The 15,129-nt window shown below is 38.5% G+C and overlaps 1 protein-coding gene across 4 annotated transcripts in view; it reads right to left on the reverse strand.

Annotated features, from left to right (window-relative positions):
* Nucleotides 1-15,129, reverse strand: part of syt14a (synaptotagmin XIVa) — a 51,684-nt gene that overhangs the window by 26,518 nt on the left and 10,037 nt on the right. For all 4 annotated transcript variants that reach the window (XM_040048902.1, XM_040048903.1, XM_040048904.1 and 1 more), the window contains exons 2-3: nt 12,248-12,295; nt 12-164 (exon numbers count right to left, since the gene is read on the reverse strand). In XM_040048902.1, coding sequence (XP_039904836.1) covers nt 12-164; nt 12,248-12,295 — 201 coding nt within the window. The remainder of the gene's footprint in view (nt 1-11; nt 165-12,247; nt 12,296-15,129) is intronic.

Genomic DNA, 15,129 nt, shown 5'->3' on the forward strand with positions numbered 1-15,129 from the left:
TGCATGCTCACCTTGCAGCTCAGTGGTTTTCCTGAATTCATCAAGGCACTGAAGGCTTCCTGGGTTCTCTAGTGCCAACTTATTGTTGAGGTACCAAAACAGGAAAGTCATGAGGATGATGAAGAGTCCGATGGCTGTCAGAAACCCCAGCACCTCTGGAGAGACTAGAAAACAAATACACATTTTTAAATATCAAAACGTGACTACTTAAGCTGTTTTTAGCCTTAAATCTAATGTAGTAGGTTGTCATGTTGTAAGAAATGGTAATAATGGTAATAATTTATTCACACCCGCTTTCACTTTTTCTGAGCTAAAAAAAAATATTCAGAAGAAGTGACAGTTAAGTGAAACCTGGGTCCAGGCCAGAAACAACACAACTATCCTCTAATGCTAACAGGACATCACCTCTTTGCAAAACATCTGCAAAATCAGCAGGTGAACACAAAGCCAGCAGCAAAGAATGTAGAGTGATGATACAGATGAATGTATGAGCCAAATATTTAACAGGGAACAGAATAAGTGCCAAAAAAAGCAGTCCAACTTCAACTCTCAATTTCTATCTGTATCTATTTCTACAATAAAATCGACGTGACATCTGACTTTTTACTTTTCTACACTGACAGAGTTTTTCATGTGTTTCAAAATAAGGAATCCTGTCAGTGTGTAGGACTAAGAGACTGAAGTTATCTTAAGATTAATCTTCAGGTCCTCTTGGTGAGTAGAGAAAAAAAAACATAATAAATCATTTTTAGATCAGTTATTAAGTAACGTGTGATATATGTTACTTTTTTGAAAACGACCACAAATTATATTAACCAGTTGTTAAAAATAAAAACAAATTACTAATGTCCACATTCACAAACATCTTAGTTGTACAGTTAGAACACATCTTGGCTCCAGCTGAAACCTTCGCTGGGTACAATGCAGAAAAAACATCTGTACTGTGTCAGTATTTAGCATCTGACAAAAAAAACACTTCTACAAACAATGAAGATGAGAGACACAGAGGCAAAGAAACCGGAGTGAAGGAGACACTCAGAGGGGTTGTGTCAATGTAGAAACGCAACCTGTTGGTTGCCATAGTGACAGGTTCAGGTGCAGCATCACACGGACCCCCAGACGCACGGGCGAGTCAGATCTCATTAAAGGCAGCACTGAGTGCCGCACATCAGGAGATCCAGTTAGGTCTGGACACAAACATCATTAGCGAGGCTTTGTTACGCCAGAATGAACCGGCCCAGGTGATACATGTATCCTGACTGCACTGGTGACAATACAAATGCATGACCTTCAGCTACATGTATGACCTTATGGCATCAGGATGGAGGTGCAACGCCATCACAGACGGTTAAACGTCAGGATGCTTTTCTATTCTCTCCATCAGTGGCATCAAAGTGATCAAATAAGCCTATCATCTTTGTCCTAAACCACTTTTTTACTGTGCTTACATTAAACTAATGAAGGCTGATTGTCAGATTTAGCTGCAATCAGCCTTCAGAGACCTGCTGTCACCACCTGCAGCCAGTTCAGAAGATTTTTTTAGCATTTCACTGAGGACAAGTCATCTGTAACCAGAGGGTTCACTTCACTTGTTGGACTGTCTGCCTGAAGTGAGCGGTTATAACTGTTAAATATAAAAACACGGACAATACAAGGATGGAAACCTCCATGCAACAAAATAGGTGGTTGACCAGTGAATGTGTTGAATTTTTTTTGCATTCAACAACCAACTGCATGTAGTTGCAGCAACCCGCTGGTCATCCAGATGTTGAGCGTAAAACAGTCGTTCAATCACAAGGCAATTGCACAGACAAATGCATTTACATTGCCAACATGTTGCGAGCGCAACTCATGTGCCACAGGGCAATAGGGGACTCAGCTCAACTGATTGACAGCTGTCGTATTCTGGTTATTCTGGTAATTGTGTCACTAATTTTGGAGGGTTTACAGAATTTATGCTTCAAACCTACGAGGTGCTGGGTGAACTCTAAATTCACCTAGCTGACAACACAAGCTCTGAGAAACATAGCATGGTTGTAGCACAGTGTAAAAAGTGAAGTATTTGGTAAGTGTATATTTTTTAGATATGGTTTAAAATGCCAACTTCTGTTTGGCAACTCTGGCAACAGACTGCAATCTTAGGTTGAAATCCACCCCTGACCATTTTCTCCTCCTCATTTTGTTGCTCATCCTCTGTTTAGTCATCTAAAGGGGAAAAAAATGGAACTTTTAAAGGTTTTGATGATAAAGAGCCCTTTTAAAGGTGTCTGGATCCAGATCAACTTCAAAGGTTAGTCAGTTCTAAGCAGGGCCGAGCCAGATTTCTACTGAAATGTTTATGAAACACAGTTTTGAATAATCCTGTTAACAAGCTAAACTAATCCCAAAACATCGCTGAAGTCAAAATTTAAAATGAGGGACAATTTCTACTTTTTCCCCAGCATAACGAGAAACATTCAGAATTGTCTCAGCTATGATGCCTGATAGATCAACCATCTTAGTGACACAACAGACTGCAGTCGTGCTAATCAGAAGTGCTATTAGACAATAAACACTACAATGGAAGTAAAGCGCCTATTAAAGCCATTAAAGGCACTCATTAAAGCCATTTTTAATAAGTATGACGCATGTTCTTACAGAATGATTATGTCTTACACTACAGAGCTTTGCAAAGAGGCTGCTGGTTGTGGTGAACAGATCAATGGATGATAAAACCAGCAGATTCAGTGTGGTGTCTAATGGAATCAAATGTTTCCTCAGTCCTGCAGAATTGCTTTGCATTCAGAACATGTGGGGACGAACAGGGGATTTTACCCCTGAAAGCTGTTCGCTCAAACACTTCATACACAGAGAAAGTTTGTGACAGAGAGAAAACTTTAGCAGCAGTCTGTATGCTTTCTGTCATCCACCTGAATACTGGTGAGCATACAGAGTGGTGCACAGTGGTGATGGTGAGAAGAATTTAGAACCCAGGATGCAGTGAATGAGAAATAAATGTTCAATGTTCTTTCCAAAACTTGAAAGGGTTTAACATGCTACACCTACACCTGGCTCCTGTTTCACATTATGCAACCAATGGCATCGTTACTTATAGATGTATAAAAGATGGATCCAGCTGCTGTGGTAGGATCCATCTGTTTTTGAATGTCATTAAGAAGCTTCAGGATGAGTATTTTCACTGGTTCCATTTTGGTGCTTTAAAACCAAAGGTGACTGGTGGGTTGTAAATTTTACTGTGAACCCACAACCTATAACATGTCCTAGATAATCCTAGTGATACGTATAATGCACATACACATAAACACATAAAATGAACTTAACATGTTTGATATGATCAGAATGGAGTGACCGAGCCCATCAAATCATCAATAAAACATTTTCTTCCCATATTCTTCTATAGCATCAGAACCCGTGTTTGCAACCTCAGTCATCGCCCCCTGGTGGTCGTTATAAAGAATGCAGATTTAAGGCCATTTTGCATCAACTTGACTTCAGATCTAAAAGCTACATCTATCATCTACATCATCATTCAAATACAGATCAAGGAGGTCCATTTAGAGAACATTTCCTCAAACAAAAGTCCAAAATGTAAAAGCCAGCATGCATTAAAATTCAATGCAATAAACTTTGATACAACTATTAGACTACTTCAGTGTCTTTTCTCCGTTTCCCTGACTTGTTTCTTTGGATGCCTCTATATGAGTTACAATGCATGCAACTAGCTTGTATTTCCTGTGTACAAACACTGACTACTGTAAAAACAAAAGAAAATGCTGATTAAAATAACTAAACTGTAATTGCGGGAAAAGTTGTGCAGAGTAAAATAAAAAAATGCAGCACTAGTTCTGGGTCTGTAAAGAACAGTCCACCTATTTTTTTCCCAATGTATGTGGATACACATCTTTCACCAGTCATACATAATAATTTATTTGACCCAAAGAATCATGGGTGTACTGACATACGCCCATGAATGATGGGGTGGCAGAGGTACTCAGCAGCAGCCAATACGTAAAAGAGTAAACGTCTGAGAAGCACTTGCTTTACAATATTCCATGCACAGTCACAAAAGTGGAGAGATGGAACAGGTTTTCAAGTGCAATGGGAGACTTTAGATTACTGCTGAGCTCATTTACCATGATGAATGCAGCTCTACATGTAAAAGTCCATTTTGTTCAATTAAACCAAGCTGCTGCCTTTCTTACAAATGGGAGATAATGAGCCCATCTGGCAAGAAAGTACTTAGAAGACGTGTTTCTCCATTAGTGGCAATGATGACTGGTTCTCTGTTTTTAATTCCAATATAATGGCTGTAACAATTAACTGGTTTTAGCCATTAGTGGCACCAAGAGGAAAGAACTTGCACTGGTTTCAGTCTATTGTGTGTTTGTCAAGATTGAATAAAACCAGGTTCATTCCAGGTTTGAAGGAAAAATACATCTGTTCTTTTAAAGGGGAACTATTATGCTTGTCCTTACTTTTGTAATATTTTACACTGATCAGAGTTTCTGCCAGGAAGTTGTTAACCCCAGTGGCTTTGACAAGCAAAATTAATCAATGTGCTTTAACACTAACTGATAGGTGCATCTCCTCAGACGCAGCGACAGGCAGTGGGGTTTATTTCCCATTTTACGGCCTACACCAGTGACAGAACTCTGCATCAACTTAACATCATTCCTACAGCCAAGAATGAGCTGGTCGATCGTATTTTGTCATCACTGGGAATCATCTTACCAGGTAAAACAAATCTTTTTACCAATTTTAAGGTTTTTTTTAGTTTTTTCAAGCTGGTGTTTATTTCCATCTTAGACAGGTGGTGGTGTTCATATTAAAGAGGGCCAAAGCGTCTAATAATGAGATCACCACATGTACTTACTACTCGCTTACTATCACTGTTTGTGCGCACGGAAGCCCCGCCCACCAGCTTTTCAAACCATTGGTTTACAAAGCACAGCAATCAGAAAAAGGTGTGTTCAAAGGCAGACACAGACAACCTGTAGTTAAATTCAGTCTTTATTTATAAAGCACAGTCACCTCGAGGTATTTTATACTGTTAGGTAAAGACCCCACAATAATACAGAGACAACCCTAACAATCAGAAAACTGCCTCTAAGCAAGCACTTGGCAACAGTGGGAACTAAAAACTCCCTTTAACAGGAAGAAACCTCCAGCAGAACCAGAAGAAGGCTCAGGGAGAGGCACCGTCTGCCACAACTGACTCGGGTTGATGGACGGGAGACTGAGGGCGACAGTTTTGGATGCAAAGAGCCTTCCAGCTCTATATAAGTCTTTAGGGAAACAGCTCCTAGACTTTAAACACTTTCCTGATGCGTTTATGGCCTCAGTGACTTTTCTGGGTTGGACTGAATAAAAACAATGAGACCATTTTGTAAATTTTGATCATTCTGTTTCAGAAAGGAGGATTATCTCTCCACCGTACCTCTCTGACTTATTACAGATGAAGCTCCCATCCCGCTGCCTCAGATCTTCATCTTCTCTTTCTCTCTCTGTTCCCTCTGCTCGTCTGATCACAATGGGAGGGAGGGCCTTTAGCTGCTCTGCCCCTCGACTTTGGAATTCCCTACCCCCGGACCTCAGAAATATTAGTTCATTCTCTCTTTTTAAGTCCACCCTCAAAACTCATCTGTTTAAAATTGCCTATTCTTAAATTTCTGTATGTTTTAACTTTTATCTTCTATTTTTACCATTGTGTATATTTCCAGTTTTTATCTGTTGTACAGTGTCCTTGGGTGCTTTGAAAGGCGCTATTTAAATAAAATGTATTATTATCTGTGATGTGCTCTCATGACTTGTGATTAATTTGTTATTGACAAGTTGTTAGCAGTCAGTTCCTCTCCTCGTTCCTGACATAAACTTTCAAAATATGTATGTGGCAACGAGTAAACTCTTATCTGAAGGCTTTCAAAAAGGACTTCACAATGTTGCATAAAGGCCCAGTACAAGTTAAACCCAGATGTTTATTGAACTCTGAATCATGCAAATCTACTCTTTTAGAGTTCAAAATGAAAAATACAGATCTGGAGCTTATTTTACGCATAACATTGTGCCAGTTAAGCTTAAGTAATTGTTGCTTTAACAACAAGACTGCTACACAAAACAACCAGACTCTTTCACATCTAAAGAAGCAGAAGACAGTTACATAACCTGCCATGTGCTTATTTCCACCTGATATTCGTCTGTTAGCCTTAAAACATGTGTGCATGTCAGGAAAGGTGGCAGATTTTAATTTTGTTGTCCTCTTTGTCTGTAATGAGCCGATTATTGTTGGTAGCTTTCAGTGTCTGGTCACACGGCGCTAAGGGAGCAGGAGGCGTTCTCTCATGGGAATGCCTGTCTGCTCACACTGTACCAGCTTCTCACTGTTGACTGAATTATTCACAGCACAGATGGAGCGGGAGGGATCCTGCTCTGTATAATTCCCCAAATGCCTCAAACAGGGAAAAGAATATTAAATCGTGGAGATCTACAGTGAGTTTCACTCCTGACTTCAAACTACTATATATTTTTATTTTATCTACACATAAACTGCATCATACTTCTTTCATCTGCTAAAAAACAAAACAAAATATTTCATCAAAGAAAATGTTTTTTTAATTCCACAGCAAAACTGGTGCTGTGTGAAAGTGTGGGTGCTGTGTGGTATAAGCTGTCTAACATCATTTATCATTTTCCTGTTGGACTTACTTCACCAAATAAGCCAGATTCCATTAAAATACTGAGAATAGCCCCGTGTGTGGGACTGACTGATGACTCACCGGACGATTAAACAATAACCGACTGTGTTACACAAGAAGCACAGAGAACAATTATGTGGGAAAGCAACCCTGTAACAGCTATAAAATGTACCGAACACCTTTAAAAAGAGCCACTTTTTGAAAATTAATGTGTGAAGTGAATTAACAGGGAGTATTTCAACCAAGTACTTTAGAAAATACACATATTTGGCATTTCCTGCAGCATAACTCATACTTTCCTCCTCATGGCAACAGATCAATGAAATCAGTTCAGGATTAAACTCCTAATTAAATTTAGAGAAATATGAGTATCAGAAAAATACAAAAACTTGTATGTGCAGTTTTCACAAACTGAGAAAGATTTTATGGAATTAACAGATGTCTCTGTTAATGGAAAATAAAACCTCTTAATAGTGATTCCCCCCCAGAAATGACACCACAGATTATAATGCTGCAAATATATAAATACTGCAACACTTTGTGGGTCACAGGCTCACCCACAGCTGTGCTCCCTTACATGTTTACAAATGAAGAGAAATCGTGTGATTCTATATTTGGATCGAATATCGTTCTGATAATGAATTCATTAGCTACATATATGTATATACAATCAGCCACTTCATCAGGTACACCTTGCTAGTACCCGTCAGACCTCTTCAGATGGTTTTAATAGACCTCTCTGCACTGAATCATACTTGTTATTAATCTCTGTCTTTCTTCCACAGCATGTCTTTATCCTGTCTTCCTTCTCTCTCCCCAACCGGTCGCAGCAGATGGCCCCGCCCCTCCCTGAGCCTGGTTCTGCTGGAAGTTTCTTCCTGTTAAAAGTTTTTCCTTGAGGCGACTGTTGTTGTGATTTGGCGCTGTATAAATAAAATTTAATTTAATTTTACCCTCAGAGCTGTATTATTCCTTAATGGCATAGATTAGCAGCTATCATGACAGCATGCAGATTTATAGGCAACACATCCATTATGTGACCCCCCGATTCTACCACATCCCAAAGGTGCTTTATTGTACTGAGACCTGATGCCTATGGAGGCCATTTGAGTGCAGTGTCTTCATTGCTATGTATAAGAAACCAAATTGAGATGATTAGAACTTGGCTGGTGCATTAAATTGCCATCAGAAAATACATAATGTTTGGTCATAAAGAGATGGATATGGTTAGGAGAATTACTCAGGTACACTGTCGCATTTAAATGAAGCTCAGTTGGTACTAAGAGATGCCAGATTTCTGATCAAATCATTCATCTACTGTCCATTTTTGTTGAGCCTGAGTGAGATGTACTCTCAGTTCCTGTGTCTGTTCCCATATGACAGAAGTGGCATCCAGTGTGGTCTTCTGCTGCTGTAGCCAATCAGCTTTAAGGTACAACGTCTGAGTTGTAACAAACGTGTGTTTGAGTTAGTCCTCCCTCTCCAACAGCTCAAAGCAGATTGGCCATTCTCCTCTGACAACAAGATGTGCTCCACTCCTTCTGTGTGATGAGTGGAGCAAAATGTTTTTCTTTTACTTTTCTTGATCCTGCTTTACTAAAATAACTAAATTAGATTTTACTAGTAATGCACATATTTAACATTTTGTCGTGTGAAATGTTTAAGCCATGCCTCATGTTGCCTCAGGCAAAACTGAATGGCTCCCATTATCCTTCTCAGAGTGAGGAGTAAAGCTCAATTTAATTCTGGTATTGGATGGGTACTCCGTATCAGCAGTAATTCAGAGATTTAATTAGATTTAATTAAAAATTGATTCTCCAGTCACTGGTGAATGCAAAAGAAAAGGCACAATGAAAATTGCATTTCGCTTTAATCAGTGTAAGAAAAGCAATTGGCTTCAACTCCTCAAAAAACAGTTAAAAGATGACAACCACCTCCCTGGTTGGGGAGATCCAACAGTTTTCATGTTCGTCTAAAATAAAACTCCTGTAGCTGCCAACATTTCACACCAGTGGGAACCAAGAATTACAACCAGAAAAGCTTTTTAATAGTTTAACATTCAATGCAATGACAGCAAGAGCCAGAGGTGTCCTCAGCTTTCATTTTACAATGTCAGGTTTTCTAAAAGGACACAGTGGATGAACTACATCTCACGTGATGCTCCAGGAGGAGGAAGAGGACATTGCTGGATAAAGTCTGATCTGTCCACATGCCAACTGTCATCAAGAACCAAACCTCCTCAAATCCACATAGACACCCACACACTCCACAGGCAGCTCATAAGCACTCTCAGCGCTCCCATGCAAACTCCCACACATACTCTGAAGCACATTACCCACAGAGTAGCCACACACATGCAAACACACAACACATACACCTGTGGTAGTTTCAAACAAATGGATTAAACCCACATTAAACCCACCCACACACACACACCCACACACACACACACACACACACACACACAGTTCTACAAGCAGACCACTCAGCTGCCCCCTCCATCATGATCAGGGCCTTCTGCAATCACTTGTGCATATTTATTTTTTAGTTTGAAATACTTTCTTTATGAACACGAGTATGCCGTGGTAAAAGAGAAGTACTCGGTACTTTCACTGAACATGCCAAGTTACAGCTCTTCTAGTTAACTTGATTTATTAGTGTGTAAAAATGCAAAAAAAATAAATAAATAAATAAAAAATCAGGAAGTCAGGAACGTCAATATATGAGCTGCATCGAAAACAAACCATGTCTGCTCACCGAGAAATGACTAGGAGCAGGATTTGTTATTAATATATGACAGTGAAAAATAATTACTAAGGTTAACCACGCATTGGAGGGTATAAGCATCCTGGATTTCTTTTAGGTAACCCAAAAAAGACAAAAACAGCCTGCACACTTCTTGGCTCCAAGTAATCGATCTTTAGGAGCTTCCTCAGGCAACACTGTGCACACCTCTCTCTTTTTTTTCTGCAACATCCTCTCACTTCGGATATTCTTCACCAAATCAATTGATGTCTTTGTTATATAAGGATAAAAAATGAGCGAAATATATCCAGTGAAAGCTCTTAGTAGATAGCATACGTATCACCCTGCTAAATCCTTAGCCTCTTCCAAGACACAAGTGTGAGGATTTCTATTACTATAAAGGTCATATCCAACCTTTAAATGTCACTTCCCTTTGTTGGGAAAAGCCACGATGTTCACAGAACCACCAAGAAGATGCAAATGGTATCAGGTGACATTTAAACGGGTGAAGTCTCATTTATCAGTTTGTTCAGAGTTTCATTTCAAACTCTGCTTTCATCATTTCTAATGTTTCCGGTCGCTTCCTTACTGATTGAGAAACCGTCTCCTGGACGTCAAGACTTGTGTGGAAAATGCGCTAAAAGACGCATGTAGAGGTTTCGCTCTAAAAGATGAATTCGTTAAACAACAAATTAAGTGCCTTAATTTATATTTTTGAAATATGATTTTCATTCAGTGATAATAACCTTTAATAAGAATAACAACAACCTTTCCAATGCAATTAAAGTGAAGCAGAACATAGAAGCATTATTAAAAAAGAAAAGAAAAGAAGCTCTTCATATGCAAATAAGATATTAATGCAGAAGTAGTAATTTGTTGTTTTGATAACTACAGCACAATACTGGTTCAAGAATTTTGATTACAGAATACAAACTACAGTGTTTTTATTTTCTAATAATGAAAATTATAGAAAAATATGAGTAAAACTGGGCAGCTACAAACTCATCTTATTCCTTATCTGTTATTATTTGTTTCTAAAAAATACAGGGGAACCCTGACGTTCTCCTCCTAAATCTCTGAAAGCCTGAACCATCCAACACTAAATCTAAACTAATGTTCAAGAAGCTGTTTTTATGTCCCATCATACTCTGTCATAAACAAATACACACATACTTTCACTCAAACCTTCATGGCCTGCCTCCCATTTTTTATGTACGCATGATGTAGTCAGTGTAACGACATATATGTACTTTTATATTATCGTCTGACACTGCTCTGACGTTTCGTAGCTCCCTTCAGTGAGTTACATTTAAACAAACCACTCACTGCAGATGAACTAAGAAAAGCTTGTGGTTACACCCACCAGATGCTGAACAATAAATCCCCGCGCTTGAATACTGTAGAGTTTTACAAGGACTTTTTGCCACTTCTTTACCAACATGGTAAATAAAATATTTCAGATTATTTAAATTGCTCGCCACATGAAGACTTCCCTGATTACATTAATAATCGCCCAATTTCATTACTGAAATTCTTTAGACAAACAGAACAGAGAACAGAAAACCAATTTGTAATAACTTTATAATAACATTAACTTTGGTGTTTCCTTACATGCAATTATGTAAATACAGTAACTTGTTATCTGGTATCATTGAAATCCCATCTAATAGTTGTTGCTTAACAAAACATTATTTTTTGGATTCTAATTAAGCATTATTTGCATTTATTCTAAACATTTCATTCCCCATACAATAAAATGCTTTAGTGCACTGAGACGGCAATAAAATGGAAATAAGATGGAGCCAGTCTGCTATCAATTTGGAATTGAATATAGTCAAGTTTGCAATTACATACAATCTGTTTGTGATATTACGGTGAATAACTGTGTTAGATCAATGAAAACAAAGTGTTAACTAGAGGTAAAGCTGAACTTCTGAGTGACCAGCTGACTGCTTAATATGAAATAGAAGTAAACCTATCGTGGCATCTTGGAGTACTGGAAGGGTGAATTGTTTTTTTCAATGCTTTAATTGTTTAATTTAAAAAAATCTGTCATGCATATTTAAAAAAAAAATTAATTAGTTAAATAAAAATGGAATTTAAATGCTTCTGTTATCAGAGCAACAAGCGGATGTTATAATTTATAGGTAATTATTCCATAATTGGGTATCTCATTTTAGCTTTTAGCTTTAACCTTTGCAAACACATCAAATGTTTAAAATGCTACAGCTCTGCAAGCATTATTTTTGTTCACTGCAATTGAAATAAAGCTGGCTGCAAATTGCTACCATCACAAATGAAAGCACGCAGCAAAAGTGACATCATGACTGCTGTGTGGCTGCCATGACAACAGTTTATCTAGTTCAGTGTCAAAACGATGCTAGCATACTGTAACTCTTCTGTTCAGAAAAATGTATAAAAACCATAAATCATGACATTGGAGCATCTTAGAAACTTGGTCATACATAAAGGAAACGCTAACTATGACAAACACAAACATACCTGTTAAAAAAAAAGAATTCTTTTATAGAAATAAAAAGGCGACTTCTTGTGTCACAAGCATTTATACATCACAGATGCAACATCAGATAATTCTAACTGATCACCTTTTACAAGCTTTACAAACACCATGAACAAGCAGTGAGCACACAGAACGAAACAGTACAGCAGACCAACAGTAAACACGACTCGAAACAGCCAGAAACAAACACACAGATGTTTTTCAGTGGTGATAAATGATCAGACAGGTGGAGGGGGAGGTGCAGTGCATGGGTCAAAGGTCAACCTCCCAGAGCTCTGATCTGCCCTACCTTTTCTGACGCAGATCAGCTCATGTACTCCACAGTTACGCTCGCCACCTGGAAAGACAATGCAGTTTCAATGAGCCACGCTGCGATGGAGGGAACACAAGACAAAAACATCACAGCCGCACATTTAAATATGTTGAGACGCATTCGGACACACTTCCACAGAAGGACAGGAATAACACGGATAGAAGACACAGACAGAGACTGGATGGTGACGGCTGGATGTGGACGATTAACACAGAAACATCCTTCTTGCATTTATTAAAGTTTTATTGCACAATTATGCACAATAACTGGTTATGTGAGCTTCAGCTCAACTTCACTACCTTTTAAATTAGGCTTCATTCAGTCAGACTGTCATTGAAAAGTACATTACTAAAAACAATGAAAGTTTGCCATCTAATCCAAAGTCCAAACAGTATGCGTATGTATATACAAAATATACACACAACATATATATACACATACACTTGTAGCAGGGTCATTTACACTGATACAAGAGCAGCCTTTAGAGTAATTACAACATGTACATGGATTCGCAGTATTTACATTATTATTATTTTTGCATGCAATGTGCATGGTTTGTGTATCTTATGTGCATACCACAAGTGTGTGGTGTGCATACATGTGTGGAGCTTACAGCACATTGCCCAGAGTTGAATCATCTACTTTACCTGCACAGTCTCACTCTGAACAAGCAAAGCACAGGAAATAACACAAGAACTGAAAAGAAATGAGTAAATATGTAACAACTGTTCAAAACTAGGAGAAGGGTTAGCACGAATCCTTAAAGTGGACAAACTATTCCAGCCCAGCTCTATCTTTAATTAACACAATATTTATCATTCATTTAATTTATATGGGTAGAAATTGTTTTTTTGCTTCCAGACTTTATGCTAAGCTAAGTGTGCTGCAGAGTACTTTTCACTGGGTTCCCTGGTTCATCATTATAACCTACCAGCTTTCAGTGTCTAAACCCATATGTCATCCTTTCATTGTTTACCATCCTTCATGATAAACGTTCACTGTGTATCATCATTCAATAAAAAAAATCTTCTAAAGTTAAATGTGAATTATTATTATCAACCAAAAGGGGAAAAGCTTTCACTTGTGTACATTTTCAGCCTCTAACAATCAGTTATTTCCAACACGAGTTTTCCGAGATGTAACATGATTTTGATTTTGATTTTTTGGGTACGATTGCACCTTTAGTGAAGAGTTTAAGAGAAAAAAATACCAGTTTAAATACCTGTGCTGAGGGGTCGCAGTGGAAGGGACAGTGCTTAAAATTTTGAAAACACCAATTGGAGAATAAACTTGGTTTGATTTCATGACTGCATTAGCATTTTTCTTACATTTCAGCCATAATATAAATTATTTATTCCTTTATTTATTTCAGTCGCTAAAAAAAATCAATCATCATTACTCATCATTCCGTCCTTATTTATACAAACTTTAACATACTAACTGAATATTAAAACAACATTAGAAATGTGCAGTGGTTTAAGATGTTCGCTTACAACAAAACTCTAAAGACTTTTCCTTTAGGGAGCATTAAACCTGTAAGGAATCACCTTCAAAGCCAAACCTGAGTATACATGCAGTCAGTCTGCAGCCCCTCTGACATTTAAAAAGCCCACAACATAAGATTGTAAGATATTTAACTGTGTATCTTTGTGCAAAACAAAGGCTCAACATTTTAAAACATCCTTAAATCCATCTGACTGCAGCTCGCTGGCTCACTAAACATGGATTGAAAATGGATCTGACTGCACAAAGCACCACTGATCCTTATCCATGAGAAAAAAAACTGGAAGCACAGGGTGTCTTTTAATCCCTCTGCATATCCTGGAATAAACCACACACTCGTGTATCACAGTTTGATTGTTGCATAAACAATACAGTATCTCATGCTGTTATTCAATCATAATAAAAATGGGAACAACCAAACAAATAGTTAAGGGAGTTTGATCTGAAAGTCTGGCATCAGACAACAGTTCAGCCGCTGACGTTCTCTGTCGGTCTGAGTTTTATCAACACTCTGTCAGCCCAGTGGGCCGGACTCGATGGATGGCAGCTCCACGGTGAGCTCAGCAGTGGGCACCCACCTAAGCTTCAGTATATCATGAGGTAGACACCCAGTCACCGTTTTTCAAACTCTTTACAGAGAGTTCACAGCAGCTTTCTGCCGCAGACGGCCTTTCAGACGGTGACTGTAATTCAGAACTATTACTCACACTTGTGAGGGCCTCCCGGTCTCTGAGCTCAACGGCTGCCTCTGGGATCTGCCTACAGGTTGAGCAGCTCTGGCTGAATTCAGACAGGTTTGTACAGGGCTGAACAAAGGCAACAAAAGGCTGAAAGCACTGAAACAAAAGGCATCACAGCAGTGTAAAGCCAAAGAATCTAGACCTTTACTTCAGAGCATTACTTGTACCAAGCTAACAATGAAACGGTGGAAAGTCCAGGTCGGTTTGTCAGTGAAAAAAAAAAGAAAAAGATGTGAAACTATCAAAGCGTATCAAATTAAATCCAACAAATGAGAAAAAAGGCTACTTTAAAATGGGATGCCAAAATTATAAAATATAAAAGTGTACAAAAGTAAAAGTTCTTTGTTTTTTTTATGTTTTTTGTTTCTGAGAAAAATGAGATCCACATAAGACGCCATTCGTTGTAAATCTCGATAGAACAGTGGCAGTATAAATAAATGGCAGTATATTGTATAAATGTGGCAGTATAAATGTAAAAATAACTCAGCTGTTTGGTGGTGGCTATGGCGGAGCTGCCACAAGAGGCCAGGTGGATGAGGGAGAGGGGAGGCAGGAGGAGGAGAGACCCAAGGCAGCCGCCGGTCCGAGTGTCAGGTGAACTGAACTTCATGTAAG

Source organism: Simochromis diagramma, unplaced genomic scaffold, assembly GCF_900408965.1.
Source record: "Simochromis diagramma unplaced genomic scaffold, fSimDia1.1 OVJJ01000305.1, whole genome shotgun sequence".
Taxonomy (NCBI): Eukaryota; Metazoa; Chordata; class Actinopteri; order Cichliformes; family Cichlidae; genus Simochromis; species Simochromis diagramma.